A 23,388-nucleotide genomic window follows, 5' to 3' on the forward strand; every position below is an offset into this window, starting at 1 on the left:
GAGTAGACGACATTTGGGAAAGACATGAGCAGCAGTTCAACATGGTTTGTCTTTCCAAGTCAATTACCAGAATTTTGAAATGGTTGAGAATTGCATAAGACATTTTCCGACCATTTCTGGTCAAGTTCCCTAAACAGGGCACCCAAAATTAAAGTGCTGACCTCCTTGAGATAGAGAACATGTTTTTGTTGAACAGTTGGTATTCAATTGCCATGTCAATTGTGTTTGAATATATTTTTTTCTTTTTTCAATAGGAAAGCTTTTCATTCTTAGCCATGTAAATATTGAAATATATGTCATATTTATCAATAGATGAAATATATCTAAATGAAACTTCATGCTGTATAGTATATCAAGGATAATAATAAAGAATGATTAAATACTAAAAATCTGACAAATGGAAGTCAAACAATTTGTATTTCTTTACTAACAATGATCAGATGGGAAGATTCAAATCCCAAAACTCCTTTTAAAGGAGGAGAAAAATATTTACATTAAAGTTGGCAGTTGAAGCTAGTGCATGCCTACTCTTATGATCTATCTAATCGTGAAATGACCTCAATGAAAGTGTCCTGTCCACTGGGAATTGTCGACGCACCCATTGGATAGTTAAAGCCGAATTCCTCTTCAGCTATAGCAAATCTTGAAACAAAGGCTGGTTCAGATAGGATACAGGAACCAGAAACCGCTTCTTTTGATTCTCTCCGACATATACTGATAAGAAGCCTTTTGGTACATCTGCACATGTTGAAGCTTCTTTATTCTTTGTTGTTAGAACTGAGTGAGGAAGAATTTGTTTAGCAGGAATGAAACCAAGGACACGGATTCCCATTGGTTTTACTTTGTATGTATGTGGCTTCAAATGAGAATCAAACAAGAGAATTTGGAGAAATGCTATTGATTGTAGTGCTGAAACTTGGGTTAGTTTTGTATGGTCATCAATGTATGTGGGCATATATAGATGAATTTTCGTATGATAATCATCTACAATGGTCAATAGACATAATCATCTAAAATGGTCAAAAGACATTTCTGGGGTCTGCTTAAGGCATTGCTAAAGAGGGTATCATACTATCACATGGTTTTGTCTTGCAAAGAATCAGCCAAGATTAGAGGGCCGAAAGATAATCGTGCTAGTTTGTTGACAATCAAGATTGGCCTACAATTTCTAAAGCAAGACAATGAAGGACCATCTAAATATATGATAGAAGAACATTTGCTGATAAAAACAAAAAAAGTTAGATAATTACACCAATATAAAACAAAACTGTCAGATCATTAGTTCTCATATGGATGCAAAACAAAAAAAATTAGGTACTGCTGATATTGGCGCTAAAGTTGAGTGATCCTTTGATTAGAGACATGCGTCATACCACTGTCAAGTGGATTTTCATGAATAAGGATAAGATAGCATGATAATTGATGCAATGGCAATGCGTGTTAAGTTCATAACTTGTCGAAAAAGAAAAGAGGAAGATTAAAACATCTTGAGTGCAATAAAAAAATGTAGGCAGGCCAATCATGTGATTAGTTCCAATTTCTGCTTTTTCCTTACCATGCAGTCAAAGAACCATTGCCATCAATCTTCAAATATTAGGCAGGCCAATCGTCACTCTCCATTAGTTAGCTTCTCTAATCATGGCTATACAATGAAAATCGATTGTTCAACTCTAGGTTCTTGATGGTTGTCGAAGCCAGCAAAAATAAATACCTACTCTAAATAAATTGTGTATAGTGATTGAGCAGAGTCGTGTCCACAGAGATCGGTAATTATTTAAATCCTTTTAAAATATAAAATGCAAAATGGGGGAATTGTTGACAATAATAAAAATCAAATTAAAATAACAAGAATGCAAATTAAAATTGTAATTCAAATTGGAGAAAGCTCTGGTTGAAGGAATTAACTCAGTTTGATTCGACTACTGATCATTGATTCAAATATAAATTATTACTACTTATGAATAGACCGATTATAACTACTGAGACCCTCTAATAGTCAATCTCTCCTTAACTAGTCGATAACCAAGGTATGACCGTTGGTTATTTCCCTAATCAATAGACAACCCTAGATACGATCATAGGATTTAATCAATTGACAACCTGAAAAACCAGAGAGACCCAAATCCTAATCAACAAATGCATACGATGGTTCATTTAAATTAGATTGTTTATTCTCATAACACAACTCACTGCTATATTATTTGTCACAAACATTAAAATCTTCATACGATGAATCCTTTAATGGACAATAGATTAAGTTGATAATTAAATAGTGGCCAGTTATCTAATTAACAAACATAATCATGAAAATAATTCAGAGAACAAACAAATACCCAAAAAGTAATAAAACAATTAAAGCATAAGAAAGATCTCACAGTAGTGATGAATCAAAGCTTCATTAACCTTCAACCAGAATAATAGGTTTAGTTCTTCATAGAGAGAAGAGAAAAATTTAGATCTAGGGTTTTTTTCTTTTCTCCAAAAGTTTACTTTTTCACAATAGATTCCTCCCTTAAATACTCTCTCTCTCCTCTCCTCTAGAGTTCTTTTTAAAATAAAATACTAATATTTGAAATATTAAATTCTTAATTACAAAAATAATTAAAAATACAAAACACGTTAAACTAAAAATTGCAGGTCCGTAGTTGACAGCAGGCGTCCACGTCTTATCAACAAAGTTCTTCTGACGCTCATAATTTCTCTAAGAGAACAATCATCCTTAAACATTATCTTGTAGCTCAATTTTATCACCAATCAATAGAATTGCACCTACAAAAGTAAAACATAAGTAAATCACTATTATTAAGTGCAAACATCGGTATTAAGGGAAGTAAACAATGCAAAACTAGTGCATAATTTGCACTCTAACAGTTCTAGTCTCGGATTCTAAATTTAAAATGTTTATTATCTATCATTGTAGTCCTATACAGTTCATGTTCTCTGGTTGCTCATTTATATCAAAATCAATTACATTTGCTCATCATAGGTTAAGCTTCCCATTGACGTCCATTAGAAAAACTCTGCTCAAAGACACCATCTTCTACATCAGAGATGTGTAATTTATTAATTGCTCAGTTCCCTTTTCCGTGCCGATGGACAACTAGTTCATTATGCAATTCCATACCCTTTTGATAACTTTTATGTATAGTCAATTTCATTAAAAGGAGTACTCAAGATTGATATCCAGAAGAAAAACTGCAGTAACATTAATTCATGAATTTCTTACAAATGTAGAAATTTTCTTTACCCTCTCCTTTTCTGCCTAAAGAGAACCCAACAAAAAAAAAAAATTCCAAATGGATTTACAAAATTGTCTATACTAGGAAGTTCTAGTGTTGCATTTCATGATTCATTCAAGCTGGAAGTGACATTAATGAAGATATCTTCTCTGCAAGGAATTGTGAGGCCACCCATCGGATGATCAAACCCGAATTCTTCCTCAGCCTTACTCAACAGTTCTTGAAATGAAGGTTGATTCAAGAAAGATACTGGAATTACAAATCTTTTCTTTTGGTTCTCTCCTACATAAACTGCGAAATGGCCTTTTGGCACGACTTTGGATGTTGAAACTCCTTGACTTACAATTAATTTAGCCTGGCGGAGAATCTGCTTAGCGTACATGATTCCAGGTACATGAATAGCCATATCTATCTATCAATAATTTACTTCTGAATTAAGATGATGAAGAGTGAAGAGCACAAATGACTTATGAGATGAAAGGAAAGTGTTTCTATTTGGTTTTGCCGCTTTGGATACAATACCTCTGTATTTATAGAATACATTGAAATTTGAAGTGAGTGGTATAGAGGCATTTGATGGAGACACCAGCAAAGTTTCACATGGCTTGTCTTGCAAGTCATCACTAACAATTTGGAGCTGACATAGACTGTATAACATCTTATGCCCAACCATTTCTTGGATAACAACCTACAAGGGCCCCCGATTCTAAATTGCTGATTCCTCTGGATAAAGGGTATGCTTGAAACATTTATGATTTATAAATTTTTGATGATAACAGGTAACCTATTCTTTTGAAAAGAATATTATGTATTTGAAGTCCATTAAGATAAGTATGTACCTTATTGTTAGGTTTTTGGACCCTACTTGATTGCCATTATAATCATTGGACAAAGGGCTTTTTGCCCAATGTCATTAGAATTCTCTCTTACAATATTAATAATCGTTGAGTTGACTGAAATATTGACTGAGATATATTTGGTTTTTTTAAAGTATGATTAAAAGATATTAAAGATCATGAATAATTAGCAGCTGATGTGTATGAGAGTTTTGTAAAACACGAGGCAGCAAGACAACTGTAATAAGTAAAACCTCAGTAACTAGCCCAAATTATGCTAAATTGAATTATGCTAATTTATGTACTCTTATTAGAAGTAAAAACTTATTAGCAAAATGTCGTAGTGGAACATGGAACCTTTTCATGAAGACCTGAATCTCAAAAGTGGTTGCCTTAAGCATATATTCTTAGTCTAGGAACTATTCTCAGTAGATGTGGGTTGCAAGATTCGTGGAGAGTTCTACCATTAATGTTTTTGCAGTATAACTTTAGTTAAAAGTACTTCAAGGTGCTGCACCTGCTACATTTTTCTGTCACGGATCCATTTAAAAATGCTATTGTGGTCAGGTGACACCAATAGTTACTATTTAAAATTACCATAATACTCGGCTGTCCGCTTTTGATTATGTATTTGTATAGAAGGTCTACGAGATAAGTGAGTCCTGAACATTTTTCATGAAGGCAAGAACTTTTATAAAATGTTAATCTGGAAGTATATGTACATTAGTTTTTTATTCAATACTGTCATCTACTACTGGAAAAGAGAACTAACACTTTTGAGTTTCAAGTGAAATAACATTGATTGAATTTTGTTTTCAATTAGCTGATAAAAGAACGTGAACAAATCTGCAAGAATTTCTAGTAGTCACTCTCTTAGAAGGAGTGTACATTTTCCATTCAAATCTCTTTCTCTACCCACAAAAAAAGAGTTATAAAATCGTCTCTTCTGATTTCCATATCACAAATTACTCAAGCGGGAAGTGAGGTCAAGAAACATCTCTTCAGCACAGGGAATAGTAAGGCCTCCCATTGGATGATTGAACCCAAATTCTTCCTCTGCCTTGTATAGCAATTCCTGAAATAAAGGTTCATTCAAGAATGATATTGGGATTACAAATCTTTTCTTTTCACACTGTCCAACATAAACTGCTAGGTTGCCTTTTGGAACATCTATGAATATAGATTGATTGGGGAAAAAATTTGATCTGCGAAAAACTTGTTTAGCATGCAAAATTCGAGGCAAACGGATAGCCATTATTATTGAAGTTATTGCTAGAAAATGATGAATGTTACAAGTGATTTGGGAGCAGAAAGGAGAGCTTTACTGTTGTACGTGGAATGCGGAATCAAGCGTATCAAATAATTATAGAAAAATAAAGGACAAAAGAATTACGTGGTTCAGTAATTAAACCTACATCCATGGAAACAAGAAAGAATAATTGTTTATTTAACAATTAATAGAGTACAAATATTTTTGTAACGAATCTCACTTTCCAGAAACCCAAATATACCCAGTACTCTCACATTCTGTAGGAAAGATAAATTCCCCAGACACACTTCTCTCACTTCTCTCAAAAGCTTAGAAACTTATAAGCTTAACAATTTTGGGATGCTTAACAAATGAAAAACTCCCTCTATTTATAGGAAGTATTTTGCACTATTACAAATTCGGCGTTCACCAACAATTTGCCAAATTGTCAATGTTGTTGTTAATTTGTCAAACTATCACATGCTTCACCAACTCCTTTGGCTTCAATTTCCACGATTCCAACCACATGCTTCATCTAAATTTCCAAGGGTCTCTGCCAACTTTTCAAGCTTTGCATGCTTAGCCACATACATAGGTCAAATTTCTACAGTTGGTGCCAACTTTGGCCAATTTGTCACCAAGTTTTGTTAACTTTTCAATAATTCTCCACCTCGGCGAAGATTTGTCCAAATCTGAGCCGACTTACCAACGGATTATCATCCCCAAAGTGGCTGCATCTCTGTGACTGCCTACGTACCTTTGTCAACATATCTGATGGATTATCTTTGGTATCGATCTTTCTCAACCACACAATACTGCTCTCGATAATCTCTCTCACATAATGATATTTCACATCTATGTGCTTCGTCCGAGCGTGATATGTTTGATTCTTCGCAATGAATATCTCATTTTGATTATCACAGAAGACCGCAATATTCTCCTGGATTATTCCCAAATCACCTAACAAGCCTTTGAACCAGATAGCTTCTTTTACAGCTTCAGTTGCTGCCATATACTCTGCTTTCGTAGTGGACAGAGTAATTGTCGTTTGCAAAATTGACCTCCAGCTAACCGGACCTCCACCCAATGTGAATACGTAGCCCATTGTTGATCTTCGCTTGTCAAGGTCTCCAACGAAATCAGAATCACAATACCCAACACATTGTTGACCACAATCCTTATTGAACAATAACCCAACATCAACTGTCCCATACAGATATCGAAGAACCCACTTTACCGTAAGCCATTGATTTTTACCCGGATTGTGCATGTATCTACTAATCATGCTTATTGCTTGAGATATATCGGGCCTTATATATACTATAGCATACATAAGACTACCCACAACACTAGCATATGGAACGCGAGCCATGTAATTGCGCTCTTCTTGAGATCTAGGACATGAAGAAGAGATTAATTTGAAATGAAGAGCTAAAGGTGTACATACCGGTTTAGTTTTGTCATCCATGCCAAATCTTTCTAGCACTTTCTTCAAATAAGACTCTTGAGTCAACCATACGCTCCCATTCTTCTTGTCTCTACGAATCTCCATCCCAAGTCTTCTCTGTGCATTACCCAAGTCTTTCATCTCGAACTCAGAAGCCAGTTGCTTCTTTAATCTTTCGATCTCGTCTCTATTCTTCGAAGCTATAAGCATATCATCCACATAGAGTAACAAATATATGAAAACTCCATCTAGTAGTCTTCTAAAGTAAACACAATGATCGTGTTCACTTCTAGTGAATTTATGCTATTGTATAAATTGATCAAATCTTTTGTACTACTGCCTTGGCGATTGCTTCAGCCCGTACAAAGATTTAATCAACCTACACACATGATTCTACTTTTCAGCAACTCAGAAAACGCAAGGCTGAATCATATAGATTTCTTCCTCCAAATCTCCATGTAAGAACGCCCTTTTAACATCCAATTGAGGCAACTCTAACTCATATTCTGCAACTAAGGCAAGTAGGATATGAATAGAAGTATATTTTACAACTGGAGAGAAAACTTCATTGTAGCCAATATCTTCATTTTGAGCAAAACCTTTTGCTATAAGCCTTGCCTTGTATCGAGGAGTTGTTTGATTTGGAGATCCTTGCTTTTTGGTGTGGACCCATTTATTGTCAATAGCCCTTTTCCCTTTTGGTAACTTTACAAGTTCCCAAGTCTGGTTTTGATGGAGAGATTTTATCTCTTCCTCCATGGCTAACTTCCACTGATCACTTTCACTCCTGCGTAATGCTTCACCGAAAGTGTTAGGGATGTTATCATCAATAACTGGAAGTGCATAGGCTACCACCATATCTTTAGTAAGCCATCCGGGTTTCTTTATCTCTCTTCTTGGCCTCCTTGTTGCTATAAAATCATCATTATCTACATCATCAATTGTTTCTTCATTTTGTGGGACATCAGAAGAAACAACCTCTTTTTCAACTTTAGGTGTCACCTCCATAGTTGAACTCTTCTTTGATGTAGAACTAACTGGTACATATGGAGTTGCATCAAACTCCACCTGCTGCAATACCTCTTTGTTCTTGTTCTCTACCTGCTGAGAACTTGAAGTTTTCATCATTAAAGCTTCATCAAATGTGACATCTCTGCTACACAAAAACTTTTTGTCTTCGAGATCCCAAAGCTTGAAGCACTTTCCTCCACCTTTGAATCCCACAAAGATAGCTCTTCTAGCACGAGGATCCAATTTACCATCTTTGACATGATAATAAGCTGGACACCCGAATATACGAAGGGAATCATAGTCTTGTGCATGCTTTCCAGACTACATTTCCATAGGAGTTTTACCTCCAATTACAGCAGAAGGCAACCAGTTTAGCAAGTGACTTGCGTAGCTCACAGTTTCAGCCCAAAACTTTTTATCTAAACCAGCATTAGATAACATACATCGTACATTTTCTAGTAAAGTACGATTCATACGCTCAGCCACACCATTATGTTGCGGAGTATGTCTCATCGTAAAATGTCTTTTAATACCCTCGTTCTAGTATACTTGCAAGAATGGATCAGAAGTATATTCACCCCCATTATCAGATCGTAATACTTTGATCTTTCTGCTAGTTTGAGTCTCCACCAATTTCTTCCATTTCACGAAAATCTCTAGAACCTCATCATTTGCTCGCATGGTGTACACCCACACACGTCTAGAGAAATCATCAACAAATGTAACAAAATAATGGCTTCCACTAATTGATGCAGTCTTGGTTGGTCCCCCATACATCACTGGGAACATATTCAAGGATTTCACGAGTATCGTGATTAGCTGTACCTTACTTGACCCTTGTTTTCTTGTCTATTACACAATGCTCACAGAAATTTAATTTATAGGTTTTGGTACCTTTTAAGAGTTCGTGCCTCATTAGAGTTTGCAAAGACTTCTCTCCAGCATGTCCCAGTCGTACATGCCATAGCTTGGTGGTGTCACTGTGCGCCTCAACAATATTTGCTTCATCAGTTGTACCTCCCTTCAAATAGTACAGATTGTGACGCCGAACCCCTTGCAAAATCACCATAGCCCCATGTGTAAACTTCATTATACCATCTTCAATGGTAACCTTGTAACCTTTAACTTCCAAAGCACCCACAGAAATTAGATTTTTCTTTAAAGCTGGAACATATCTAACCTCTCTGAGTTCTCTGACCATTCCATCAAACATTTTTAGCCGAATTGTTCCTATCCCCATTGTGCGACAAGGTTGATCATTCCCCATCACAATTGCACCAGATTCCAGATTACGAAAATCTGTAAACCATTCCTTAATAGGACACAAATGATAGGTTGCTCTAGTATCAAGTATCCACTCGCTCGAACTAGCCGCATATGCTGCAAGAGTAATACTTAGTGAATAATTAGAGTCTTCATCTTTTCGGGCCATGTTTGCTGCTTCTGATTTCTTCCCATCTCTCTTTTGAGCATTTGGATAATCTTTCCTCCAATGACATTTTTCATGACAAAAGGCACACTTGTCTCGAGGTATATTTCTACTTCTCGATTTGGATTGAGAATTCTTTCCACCACGCTTCTTCTGTTTCTCCATGGCCCAATCTCTGCTCACCAAAGCTTCAGACGATGCTCGTTCAGAATTTTTATCATTATTCTGAATTTCTAAGCTAGTCAATACTGTACAAACATCTTTAAAGGCGATCACACTCTTCTCATATATCAAAGTAGTCACAAAATGGCTATATTCCTTTGGTAGTGAGTGTAACAGAATCATAGCCTTGACTTCATCCTTAATATCTTGATCAAGATTCTTCAAATAAGCAAGTAACTTTTCAAATATTGAGACATGATCGTGCATTGACACCCCAGGCTTCATTCGAAAGCCATATACTTGGCTCATTGCATGAAGGCGATTTTCAGGACTTTTCACCAGGTACTTCCCCTCCAATGTACGCCACAAAGTCACCGCACACTCCTCATCTTTCACTAAGTATTTCACCTCCTTAGTCAAATAAGATCTGATCTGATCTGACCACAAACTTTCTCGTTCATACGATTCCAAATTTCTTCATCATACAAGTATCTTTTATTTTTCAGAACAATATCGAGATCGATTTGAATAAGGGCATCCATAACTTCGCGCCTCCACATGCCGAAGTTGATTTTCCCATCAAACTTTTCAACATCGATCTTTTGGCCTCCTATAACAAGTACTGAATAGCGATTTGACAAATCTCGCCTCCCACTTGAAGTGTCTCCTGAAATAGTCTCGGTAGATCTCTCCCCAATTCTAGAAGTTTCACCTTCTACCATTTTCTCAACGAAGTATTTCTACTTGAAAAACAACCTCTATGATGTTAATTTCGCATGAATAAATGCACCAGAAAAGTTCTCAGGAGACTGGACGGGAACTCGGTCCCAATTAAAAACCAGAATCCTTAGACTTTTATCGCCTTTGTTGACAGAACTTTCCTAGACATGTAAAAATACACACTACTTACAGTAGACTGTCTCCCAAGTACAAATGGCCGTCTCTACCGTATTCGTGAACAGTACCGTATGTGAACAGTACCGTATATGTGAACAGTATCGTATCCCCCAAGTACGAACCGTCGGCTCTGATACCACTTGTTGTGCGCGGAATGAGGAATCAAGCGCACCAAATAATTATAGAAAAATAAAGGACACAAGAATTACGTGGTTCGGTAATTAAACCTACATCCACCGAGGCAAGAAAGAATAATTGTTTATTTAACAATTAATAGAGTACAAATATTTTTGTAACGAATCTCACTTCCCAGAAACCTAAATATACCCAGTACTCTCACACTTTGCAGGAAAGATAAATTCCTCAAACACACTTCTCTCACTTCTCTCAAAAGCTTAGAAACTTATAAGCTTCACAATTTTGGGATGCTTAACAAATGAAAAACTCCCTCTATTTATAGGAAGTATTTTGCACTATTACAAATTCGGCGTTCACCAACAATTTGCCAAATTGTCAATATTGTTGTGAATTTGTCAAACTGTCACATGCTTCACCAACTCCGTTGGCTTTAATTTCCACGATTCCAACCACATGCTTCATCTAAATTTCTAAGGGTCTCTGCCAACTTTTCAAGCTTTGCATGCTTAGCCACATGCATGTGTCAAATTTCCAAGGTCGGTGCCAACTTTGGCCAATTTGTCACCACGTTTTGTCAAGTTTTCAACATTTACAAGACTTGAAATGTGAGTACCTGGTTTTGTTGGAGACACAATGTGCTCTATATATATATATAGATCAAGGGAGAGTAGCTAAAACCTCCTGGAGGTGGAACTAGTGGTGAAGAGGAATTTGTGCTGATTTATTGAGACATAGCCATCTGAAAGAAGAAAGATCACATGATCTTGTCTTGAAGATCAAATACTTGGCTTAAACAAGTACTGCATATTTGTTGGATAGCATTTTGGCCAGCCATGTAAGGTGAGTGACCAACCTACAAGAGACCCTACTAAGAATTAAACAGATTTGGCAGGGACAAGTACCCTTAGTGCTCTTTGAACAATATCAAAGAATATATATTCATTATTTGCAAAGTGAAAAATCTGAAAGTGTTAAGAACATTAGAGCTTGGAGGTGTCTATATAGTTAAAGCAAAAGGCAGGAATATGACTGTATTTGTTGTCTTAGCTCCTTAAGTTGGCAGACAGGCCCTTGTGAATTGCATATGAAGCATGTCCTACGACTAGTCGCTATCTGAACCCATACACTATTTTTTTCCCCAAGCCATATTACTGTTGAAATGGATAGGATTGCCACAGATAGATGATAACATAGTCAATGCTGGCCATGTAAAATTTGAGAGGTAGGAATTAACTCATCTTAGTCTACTGCACAATCATTTATTTCGTAGAAAGGCAAAAATGCCAAATTGCCTTCAGATAAGTTTGAAAAACTGGATGACTAATTATATCAACGTGGTTAACGAGGAGCCAGTCTTGATTGGATATTTTCTATAGATTTGTATGGAGAAGTACTTTGGCATAGACAATCCTGCATAAATATTTAAAGGAAGGAGAGGATTCATTTTGCTTGCACTTTAGGTATGTAATTGCTTTCACCTAGACTCCATTCATTGGGGAAATTGTGTTGCAAAACCACATATTTGTCTACAAATTGTGTTGTCTATTTGTTTACACAAATATGGCCTACAATTTTGGTAATACACCACTGAAATTCAAGCTAGAGATTGCATATGCCTACTAATTATTATTAATATGATCAGCTTCACTATAAATACGAGACTGACGGAACTTTGCTTTGCGGACAAGATTGAGACAACCGAGTCAGCGAATGCTCCTCAAATGAGATATGAACAATAAACATGAGTATGATAGAACTAGAAAGTCTGATAAAACCAATAGACACAGAAAATGAAACCGAAAAAAGGGATACATGACATTTCGGAGCTGATTGAGACTGTGCAACATATTATGCTCAACCATTTTAACATATATCACATTATAACGTGCTTTAAATTTCTGTAAACAAAATAAGAAATCAGATCCCTCTGTCAAAGATAGCAAACAGAAGTTTTTTATTTCATCCTTATGAATGTAATCTCAAAAAATTAACCATGAATATGTGTTAATCAATCTGAGCGCACCAAAAGTATTCTTCTTTGAAAAGGCTTTTAAAAATTACTCAAGTCTTCATGAGATTTGGCATTATTGCTTTTCCTGAAGTAATATGCAGCAGACTGAGGTGAAATGATTCCTACCTCTCAAATTTTAGTTGGCCAGCATTGACAAGTGAGAGTTCTGATAGTTGACTTGTGTAGGACACACTTCATGCATAAATAGAGCCATATTCCTGCCTTCTGCTTTAATTAATTACATTTGTAGACATCTGCAAGCTCTAATATTTTTAGCACTTTCAGATTTCACTTTGCAAATAATATATATTCTTTGATTGTTCAGATGATATTAATAGTACTGGTCCCTGGCAAAATCTATTTAATTCATAGTAGGGCCTGTTGCTGGTTGCTGACCTTAAATGGTTGGCCAAAATGCTTTCTAACGAAAATTAAGCATCAATTTGTTGCCAAATTTTTTATCTTGAAGACAAGGCCATGTGATCTTTCATATGCTATGTCTCACTAAATTAAATCAGCCCAAATTCCTCTCCACCACAAGCTCCACCTCTTTTAAGTTTTTGCTGCTCTTCCTCAATCTATTTATACAAAATATAAGCACACTGTGCCCGAAACAAAACCAAATACTCATCACATTTCTCTCCTACTAAACTTTCCTTTCTGCCACCAAATCACTTGTTATCTTCATCATTTTTTAGCAATAACTTCCATAGCCATGGATATTCGTTTGCATACAACTGTGCATTCTAAACAAGTTCTCCTCAGATAAGTTTGGTTTCAAATAATCAATCAATAGTCATAAATGTTCCTAAAGGCTTCGTTGCAGTTTATGTTGGAGAGAGCGAAAAGAAAAAATTCGTAATCCCATATCGTTCTTGAATGAACCTTCATCTCAAGAATTGCTATGCAAGGCAGAGGAAAATTTTGGGTTCAATCATCCCATGGGAGGCCTCAAAATTCCCAGTGCTGAAGAAATTTTTGTAGAATCTCACTTCTCAGTTGAGTAGTGCTTGATATACGGCAATACAAAAATGTATCAGAAGGAACAATTTTGTTTACTATATAAATATTTATCTTTTTGGTGGAGGAAGAGATGTATCCGGAAAATTTATACATTTTCAAGAAAGAGTTAATTAGTACGTAATAGAAAATATTTGAAGATTATCACATTTTAATCACCTTTACCAAAATATATATAATTCGATCCATGTGTTTGCCTATAACTTCTGATGGATAAACTTGTGCAAGGTACTTCACGAGTGTTTTTGTTGAGTGCTTATTTTTATTTAATCTGTTTATTGCTTGAATTTCTTGAATATTAGAAACTGAAATGTATTCAATTTATTGATTTTTTACTTATGAATTAATATTATAAAAACAACTTAACACCTTAAGATATCCCGTCAAGCTTCTTTATTTAGTTGGCCACTTGAGTTTAAATGTGGAGCAGACTAATAATCTCATAAGAGGACTAAAGCAGGTTACCACGAATGTGACATATGGAGTCCATAATATTCTTTCTAAAGAAATTTGATTCGGAACTATTACATGCAAGGTCTAATATTAAAATAATTTTAGAGGTTTTCCTTGACTTTGTTTGTATCAACGACCAAGTCAAAATGCTTTGACTTTTTAGAATAGATCTGGGTCAAATAGCAATGATCTAAAGCACTTCCTTTTACAACTCAATCGTATGATATGACACTCAAACCATGAATGCTTTTATCCTTATCATTTCTAATCAGTTCCTCGTTCAGGACCTTAGGAACAGCATAAAAAATAATAATAAAAGAATCAATTTATTAATTTCGATTTCGAATGTGACATATGGAGTCTTCCGCAGTGGCCACTCGGGCACCCAAATTACAAGGAATAAGAAAAAAGACGGAGGACGTACGTTATTGAAAGATAGATTACAGGCTAATAATCTCGAATCATCTTCTTCTTCAGTCGTGTTTATTAATAACACTTTTAGCGGCTTGCATTATCGTATCTTTAAAACTTTTATCATTCTTATCGGCCACCTTCTCCAATGTCTTTCTGAAAATGGCATCGTTGTTGGGGGATCCTGAAAAGAAGCAAGAACATATGTTTTTCAGAAAATAGTAAGTGTCCGTTAGTCCCCAGTGAGGACCCACTAACTGCACTGCATTAAAATATGAAAGATTTAAAAAAATAAAATCTAATTTATCCCCAAAACATTCAAGGGTACAAAAACCTACAAGTAGCTACCGCGAGTTCCTGATAATATCTCCGAATTATCTTCAAAATTTTAGTTTGATATTAACCAACTATTTTTCCACTATTTCTATTACCAACCAGTAAAAGAAAACATCCCTCTACCTTCTTAAATGAATAAAAAAAACTAGGATTATAGATTATTTTGCTCTTGGAGCCTTGCAAAACATCACTTTGCCTTTTTGAATGAATTCAAGGGCAAATAGTCTTTATCTTGAATTATTTGAGGGTGGCTATCGAAATTAATGGAAAAGTAGCTGGTTGACATAAAATTAGTTGGTGAATATAAAATTAGAACTTTAGGCGATCTTGAGATGTTATCAGAAATTCGTGATGACTACCTGTACTCAATATTCTTAAGGTGGTTAGTGAATAATTTCCCAAATCAAAATAATAAAATTCAATGTATTAGATAATCCAGTTCGGACACATTAACCTCGAATCATTTTCTTCTTTTAGCCCCGTTGGCAATACTCCTGCAATAGTTAACTTTATCTTGATTCATTCAAAGATCAAATTACTTACGGTTCAAAGGGTAAAAAACGAATTTAGCCCCTTTCACATTCTCTGCATTATTTTCGCCTTGATCACAATCACCAGCTGCCTGCAATTTTTCTACTCCATTATTCTCCTCCATTGCCTTTCTGCCAAACACCTGCTTGGCAAGGTATAATCCCTTTTGTGCCTCTGAAATAATATTTGCACGAACATATATAAACGAAATTGAATATACGGAGTCAAAACACAATAAGTACTCTAATTAAGGATAGTTAATTAATTCTTACGGTCTGCAACAGTTTTGATTGGTTCGAAGACTCCAACGGCCACATTCAACAACATTGACATGATCAACACAGAAACCAGGACGTTCTTCCCCATGATCTCAATGTCAATCAATGTCAATCCAATCGAAATTAATTAATTATTAAGTTAGATATATTGATTCAATATATCCCTTGTTAATTCCTACGCCTCTGTTGCTCTTATATATGTTGCATTGTTCCGAATAACGGGCAGTGGATGGCCATTATCAATTTGTATGGTAACTATTTTTGGCACCTGATAAAACGAGATCGCCACCTTTTGTCCGGTTCTTATGCATGCGTTCGAATTGAATGCTTCTGCACTATCTTTTCTCATTCCTATAAATAAAAAATAGAAGTGGTGCTCCACATTCCACATTTTTTATCTCAAAAAATTATCTAAAATCATATAATATTCATTAATTACTCAGTCAGACAATATAATTAATTCACTTTGATCATGTGAAAAACTACTAACCACTGCATTAATGACAAAATCATTTCGGATCAAATTCGGGAAAAAAAAATTTGTGATGTCTATCATTACTTTTAGGGGTGGGCATAGTTCGGTTCAGGTCGAAATTAAGCAGAACCGATTTAAATTGGTTATTTTATAAAAAGAACTAAATAAGAACCGAACTCAATAAAAACCGAACATAAATGGATCTTTTCGGATCAGTTCGGTTCGGTTCGATTTTTTCGGTTTTTGGCCTTTTGAACCTATTTTGAATTTCTAAATTTTTAGCCCATTAGACCTCATGAATGTAATAATTTTTTTCAATAATTAATTTATCCAAATTTCATTACAAATATTAACAATAAATACAAAGTATTCAAAACACATTTTATCACTAATATCTTACTAACTACTAATAAGGTACTTACAAAATATAAAATATTAAGATTTCAAAATACATAATCAAACTCCAATACTCCATCTACATAAACATAATATTGTAAAGACAAATAAAAATAACAACAATTAAAACTTACAGCACAAAATAAAAAGAAAATTTGGAAACAAACACCAACAATAATTTTTAAATTTATATATACCCGTAATCGTGTGTGTGCATGCCTATTTTAGTTATCTTACGCAACCAATTAAAATTTAACACGTGTCTATTTAAATAAAATTTAAAAAATAACCCGGTTTTTTGGTTCGGCTTTTCGGTTCAGCTGAGTGAATCGAATACCTAACCTGCATTTCAGTTTTTTTTTTTACAAATCATATATTTCGGTTATTTTTTAAAATTAAAACCGGTCCGAACGGAACGGTTCGGATTGGTTCGGTTCGGTTCGGTTTTCTCTAGTGCACGATTTTTTTGCCCATCCCTAATTACTTTAAATATTATTGCTTCCATCCGTGTCGTTAAAGTCAGAGCATACTTTAAGTCGATGATCTTTCTGTTTCACTCTTTTTTTACTTTTTTTAATATTTATTTTGGGATCTTTATTATATAAATTTAAGAATTATGGCCCAAATACATGGGTCCGACTACGGTGCAACAGTGGTACCGTGCCACCGTTGAATCCAGCCGTTGGATCCACTTGGATGGATGGATTCATTGGGATCCAACGGTCAGGTGCAATGGTGGCACGGTACCACTGTTGCACCATAGTTTTCTCCCAAATACATTATATACATCTCCGTACTGTGTGTGAGTGGGGCAAATATTCTTCCAAAGTGAAAGTTTGGACTGTGTGATATAAACTCAAATCAAGTAGTCTTAGTAGATGTCTAATATAAATATTAGTAAACTTATGATTGTCCGGTTCTTATTAATTTTAAAAAATTACATTTAAGTGTAATTAATGGGTTTTTTTTGGTTAAATCATACTATTTTTTTTAAATTCTTGTTGAATCAACCAAAATTTTCTTATTAATTTTAATGGCAAAGTTTGAATCAACAAGAAATTTTTTTAAACAGATTTTTTTTGATTTAATTAAAAAAAAAGCCTGTTAATTCACTACAAGAAAAATGGTTATTTCCAAGGGCAAATACCCTCGGAAATACATAAACGCTCTCGGAAAAACTCATTTCCAAGAAAGTCATGCCGTCGACCATCGTCGTATTAAGTCGCATCAGAAAAGCACAATTTCTGATGGGTCGTCCAAGAAAAAAATTATTTTGAACGGTAGTGCCGTCAGAAATGACATCAAATGGCCTCGGAAATGATCCCTGTAAAACCAAAAATTACATATTTCCAATTGCATTTGCCCTTGGAAATAACATTAACTACCCTTGGAAATGAGGCCGGATAACACAAATGATTACTATTCCAACCGTAATTTACCCTAAAAAATGCAAGAAACACTTTGGAAACATGCTTCTTCTTTTTTATTAAGTGACCCGTTTAATTTATTAATATTATTATTTCTTACGCTTTTTATTTTTATTCTTTTTAAGTATCTGTATTACCAATGCAACATAATCAACAAAATGGCAATAACACGCAAAATACATTAAATGTAGTTTTTTTAATTTCAAAAATTTATAGATATCACATTCACCAATCAAAAGTACAACATAATCAATTTTAATAGTATATTAAAAAAAATTCTCAAATGTATACGCAATATGATTTCATAGCTTGAATTATTTCAAGCATCCTCCAACACGTGTTCTTTAGCCTCTGAGACGTACGTTTGCCTCTACCTCATCTTCTCCATTCCCATCATCATCTTCATTCGACCAAATAATATCCTATATTAATCAAGAAATATGAATCATCTCCATCCCCACATCATCATTAGTAGACCAAATAATATCCTAGATCAACGAAGAAATATTAATCAGTAAATTATCAAATCAGTAACTAGTATAATAGTAGGTTATATTCGACAATCACTTTGTATAGAGCTGAGCATAAGTATTATATCCAAGATATGCTTAAGAAGCCTGACAAAATATGAGACTGGAATGGATAATAATCATTAGACCAAAATTTTGTATCAATAAGCAAATATGCTAATTTTGAAGTCAACAGCAGGAGTTGGATTCTAAATTTAGCAAGTATTTGCTAACCTATAAATTTAGACATTAGTCCTTATACAAGTTTAGAGAGGCCGAAAAATGCAACACTGCCATTAGAAGATTTATGTGCTTGTGATAATCTGGTCTATCAGTTACAAAACCCTGTTATGGTTAGTTTCTATAATTAGAAAGTGAAAAAAAAAATTAAAAAAAAAGGCTTTAAAGTAAATGAAAATTAACAATCTGTAACATAAGAGATGATTCTTGTGCACTTGAGTTTCCAAGTACAAGCTTCACTATTTTTTTCAACCTCTTCACTTCTTTCTCCAGAAACTATAATACAATGAAGAATGCCACACAATGAGCATGAAATAATTGCTACTTGAGGAATCAACCATCGCCAACTATAAATTGTTCACAAACCTTGAAAGAGAGTAAAACGACCATAAAGAGCTTGGATTCATCATCATGAACAGCAACAAATTAAAAGCAAGCCCTTCAGCTAGCTCAACTGAAAACTCATCAGCTGTCAAATTATATATGCATATAAATTAACCCAAAAAAAAAAGAAAAAGAAAATATAATTTAAGCATAGTAGTAGTATTTTCCTGATAATCCAATACTCAGCATGCATGGTTTTGAATGTAGACTCAAATAATATTCAGTAATTAGAATCCAAACAGAAAATAATATGTTAGTTACCTTAATTTCAGCCACATTGTACACTCAGATAAGGAACATTGTTATTAAATTCTCCAGCAGCCGCAGCGTGTGCTACTTTACTCTTCAATTTGATAGCAGAGTCCATAGTCCCCATATATCAACTAAGAAATTCAACAAGGAAAACAAAAATTGGACAAAGCTTGAAAGTCCACAGTCCCTGTGTACCTCCACAGTCTCTGTATACTTGAAAGGAAAGTTTTTCAGAGGTTTTATATTACATATATGTGTTACCATGAAAGCAAATAAACAGTGGCAGCACATGCTATGTAAAATTAAATTCAATAACGAGCAAAATACAAACTAAAAAGGGAGTAGTAGCTAGGCCTGCTCTCTGATTCAATATTTTTTTCTTTTGGTTGTTATTCTCTTATTCTTCCCTACTGGATTTGATTCTTAATTAGTTTCTGAAAATCAAGAATGAGCTGCCGCTCTTGATTCTCGAGTCATCTTAATCAGCTTATGCCATGTCATATCCTTTTTGCTTTAATTATGCCATACTATTAATTAATAACACGAGATGATAAACATGCATGGATTGATAATTAATTCACATGATTCATGATCAACGAAATGGAATAATCAATATTGTTTCTGAAAAAAGAAAATTAAATAAATACAAAAATGATGCTGCCAAGTTGTAATTATACACTAGGATTATAGTCTCCATGAACCTGATAGTTTAATATCTACTGACTAAGCCCCAACTGTATTTAAATAACATTCCTTTTTCTATCAGGCATTTCAACAAACAGCTTGAAGACTGCATTGAAATTAGAAAGAGACTCAAAATAAGTAAATTGATGCTTTTGAAATTAGATGAAAATTGGACCTTGATCGGCTATTTTAATGACCTGTTTGAATTTGGATCGTTCGATGTGTCTGTTGGGCAACGTGAAGAGATCTCTGATTAGAACCCTAAAATGCATCAGCTGATGGAAATCATAAACTAATCCAAAACTAACTTGAATCTAATCTTAATTAGTTTGAAAAAAAAATAAAGAAATCAACTGCAAAATTGAGAGATCGAACTGTTAAGCAAATAAAAGCACCAGGTCGGCCATGCTACTATTTCCACCCCGGCATGAATCACCTCAGCCCAATGGTACGAGCAGAACAGGGGTAACATGAGCTGATCAGAGACGAATACCGACCAGAGTCATATACCGAGCCGGTACCCGTCCCCCAAAAAAGCGGAAACACGATCCCACAGAATCGCGGTAGTTGCGCTTTCCCCAGAACCGCTGTGGGAGATGCAAGATCCCACGTTTGCCCACAATGTAGCAGTTAAAATCCCATGAGGGGCTTCCACTACCCGAAAAAGGTGGGATGAATGGCAAACGGAAACGTGGGGACGGTGGCTATAAAAGAAGAAGAAATCGATGAGAAAGGGGAGAGAAAAAACTGAGAGAGGGAAAACGCTGCCAAATTGAAACCAGGCAATTTTATTACAAACTTCGAGCAAATTAGAACCACTCTTAAATCAAAATTTAACTGTTTTTCCGTAAACACCTTGTGCTAACTGAGGCATCGGAGGGTTTACGCCGGCAAAACCACCGGCGTCTCTGATATGTTTTTGGTGAACGCAGGGCTAGTAAGGAAGAGGAGAGTGATTCCAACCCCAGTGGTTCGAGCAGCAGTGGATAACATAAACGTTGGTGAAAGAATCTGGTCGGTCCAAGGGCGAGCAGATTTCAGCATCAACATTTTGGCGCCGTCTGTGGGGAGCTGGATAAAAAGCTACCACCAAATTAGTAGTTTCCGAAAAAACAGCGAACGGTTAGGCATGGATGTGACAAGGAAGGACGCTTTGAGGGAGGATAACGAAGCTGGCGAGACAGTCACTCTCCAGGAAATTACAAATGAAGCCCGAGAGAAGATGATGCAAGATAGACTGGAGCGGATGGAGAAACAAATGGAAACTCTCGCAACCATATTGTTCGAGCTGAGGGATGAGCGGAGAAGGGATTGTGAAACCCCCGTGGGAAGAGATGAAGTTGGAGCAGAACCCAGCCTCCGGAGGCGTAGGGTCGAGGAAATCCCTCCGCCCGCAGACCAACCTAATGGGGTGCATCCCCACAGAAGTACTGGTCGGGTCCCGGAAGAACGCGTGGATGAAGGGAGGGACCAACCTCGCCCCGGACGGGTCCTGGAAGTCAATGGCCGAGGTGCCAGTGTTGACGAAGGAGAGCTCAGACAGCGGTTACACAATGCCGAGCTGGAACGAGACCATATAGCCGCACGTGATCCAGACCGTGCCGTAGAATTGGAGGGGGAGGTGCGCAGATTGGCGCAGGTGATAGAGGAGATACATGGCAAAAGAAAGCCCCCGAGCTGGAGGATAATGCTAGATGAAGAATCTCCGTTATCAACTGAGATCATGAGTACCATAATCCCAAGAGATTTCCGCTTCTCCGACCTCAAATACTCCGGGCGAAGTGACCCGTTGGTGCACATTGAGCGTTTCAACGACATGACGGGTGTGCAGGGGCTGACACCAGCTCAGAGGTGTAGGATGTTCCCATTGACACTAGAGGGACGAGCCCGAGAATGGTACCGCAAGCTGCCCTGAGGAAGTATAAAGGGGTATGAGCAGATGTGCCAGGAGTTGGCCGAGCAGTTCTGAGGGGCAGTGGCCCCAGAGGACGACATGATGGAATTGATGGGGATGAAGCAGGAGGAGCATGAATCCCTTGGGGATTTTGTAAAACGATACCACCGAGCCGTGCTGGATTTGGGAGCTTTTAATCACCCGCAGGCGTTAAGGGGATTAAAAGAAGGTGTAAGAATTGGCCGATTGTGGTATAACTTAAGAAGCCCCATCGTACAGAATTACTCGTTGGGGTATGAGCAGGCGAGACGAGATATAGAAATCGAAGAGGAGAAATCAGCAAGAATTAAAAGTGAACAGCTGGAAGAGCTGAGGCTAAAGGAGCGGAGAGCCCCGAAAGGGAGCGGGTTGGGAAAGCGAACTGGAGAATCTTCAGGGATGGGCAGAATATCAGCTCGGTCCCGACCTTACCCCATAGCTCCGAGAGCACAACAGTTCCAACACAGCCGGGCTCAACCTCCGCGCCCCCCAATCCCAGAGCGGCAGCGAGAATTCTGGCAGATGGCTGCCCACCCCTACCACAACACTCCCAGAGCATTACATGCAACCAATTTCAGAGCTAGTCGACCAGATCAATTAGCAGCTGGGACAGCCCGAGGTGACATTCATGATAGCCGAGCAGTTCAGCTGGTAGACCAGAGCTCAGCCTATAGACAGTACACTCCATTAAAGATCTCTATGGAGGAATTATATGAGAGGATCGAGGGACGAGGCCTGCTATATCCTCCAGCCCCAATAACAAAACCGGCTCACCGACGAGATAAGGGCAGATTCTGCAAATTCCATGACACTTACGGTCATACTATCAGCCAATGTCGTGACCTGAAGATTCAGGTGGAAGATTTAGTAAGGAACCGATACTTGGATGAGTATGTAGACGGGGTGTCCCCTGTTATTGAGTCAGAGTACACACGGGATGAAGGAGTTGAGAGGGGTCTGGAACGTGAACAGCCGACCATCCATGTAATAGCAGAAGGCCCAACATTGGCCGGGGATTCGAACAGGGCACGGAAGAACTATGGGAGATATACCCTGACTAGCAAAGAAATGCTTTTCAATTTGCCGGCAACCAAGAAGGCAAGAGTGCGGCAAGTTCCCATTATGTGGACAGATGACGATGAAGAGGGTATCTTATATCCGCATGAGGATGCATTGGTGATCAAGGCAATGGTGGCCAGTACAGAATTGCGACGAATACTAGTAGACACAGGCAGCTCGGTTGACATCCTGTTTAAGTCGGCTCTAGATGATATGGGGATCGCAGACTTGAAATTGGAGCGGACAAATACATCCTTAAAGGGATTTGGAGGGGGACGGTTAACTCCCATGGGGATCATCGAACTCCCAATTACTATGGGGACAAAGCCATTTGAAAGAACAATGATGCTGGATTTTGTCGTGGTAGAGGAAAGAAGCCCTTACCAGATGATACTGGGGAGACCATTCATGAGGATAAGCCAATGCGTTGTATCCACGCATTACTTGGCACTGAAATACAGAGTAAATGGGGTGGTTGGCGTAGTAAAAGGCGACCAGAGGATGGCAAGGAGTTGTTATGCTACAGCGGCCAAGGAGACGCTGCAGGTTACCTCTCTAGATAATCGATGAGACTCTAAAAA

At 36.7% G+C, this 23,388-nt stretch overlaps 3 protein-coding genes across 3 annotated transcripts; all 3 read right to left on the reverse strand.

Annotated features, from left to right (window-relative positions):
* Positions 1-3,201: 3,201 nt before the first annotated feature.
* LOC18034781 (auxin-responsive protein SAUR24) lies at positions 3,202-3,718 on the reverse strand. The gene has a single exon (XM_006423477.2). It carries the CDS (start codon positions 3,643-3,645, stop codon positions 3,343-3,345), a length of 303 nt encoding a protein of 100 aa, XP_006423540.1. The 5' UTR covers positions 3,646-3,718; the 3' UTR covers positions 3,202-3,342.
* A 1,315-nt stretch (positions 3,719-5,033) lies between these two features.
* LOC18035415 (auxin-responsive protein SAUR21) lies at positions 5,034-5,335 on the reverse strand. Its single transcript, XM_006423478.2, has one exon. It carries the CDS (start codon positions 5,328-5,330, stop codon positions 5,034-5,036), a length of 297 nt encoding a protein of 98 aa, XP_006423541.1. The 5' UTR covers positions 5,331-5,335.
* Positions 5,336-14,194: 8,859 nt separating this feature from the next.
* On the reverse strand, positions 14,195-15,600 carry LOC18035371. Its single transcript, XM_006423480.2, has 3 exons — positions 15,443-15,600; positions 15,183-15,344; positions 14,195-14,487 (listed from the first exon to the last, which is right to left on the reverse strand). Exons 1-3 carry the CDS (start codon positions 15,534-15,536, stop codon positions 14,366-14,368), a joined length of 378 nt encoding a protein of 125 aa, XP_006423543.2. The 5' UTR covers positions 15,537-15,600; the 3' UTR covers positions 14,195-14,365.
* Between the last annotated feature and the right edge of the window lie 7,788 nt (positions 15,601-23,388).

This window comes from Citrus clementina, unplaced genomic scaffold (genome assembly GCF_000493195.1).
Source record: "Citrus clementina cultivar Clemenules unplaced genomic scaffold, Citrus_clementina_v1.0 scaffold_8, whole genome shotgun sequence".
NCBI classification, from domain to species: Eukaryota; Viridiplantae; Streptophyta; class Magnoliopsida; order Sapindales; family Rutaceae; genus Citrus; species Citrus x clementina.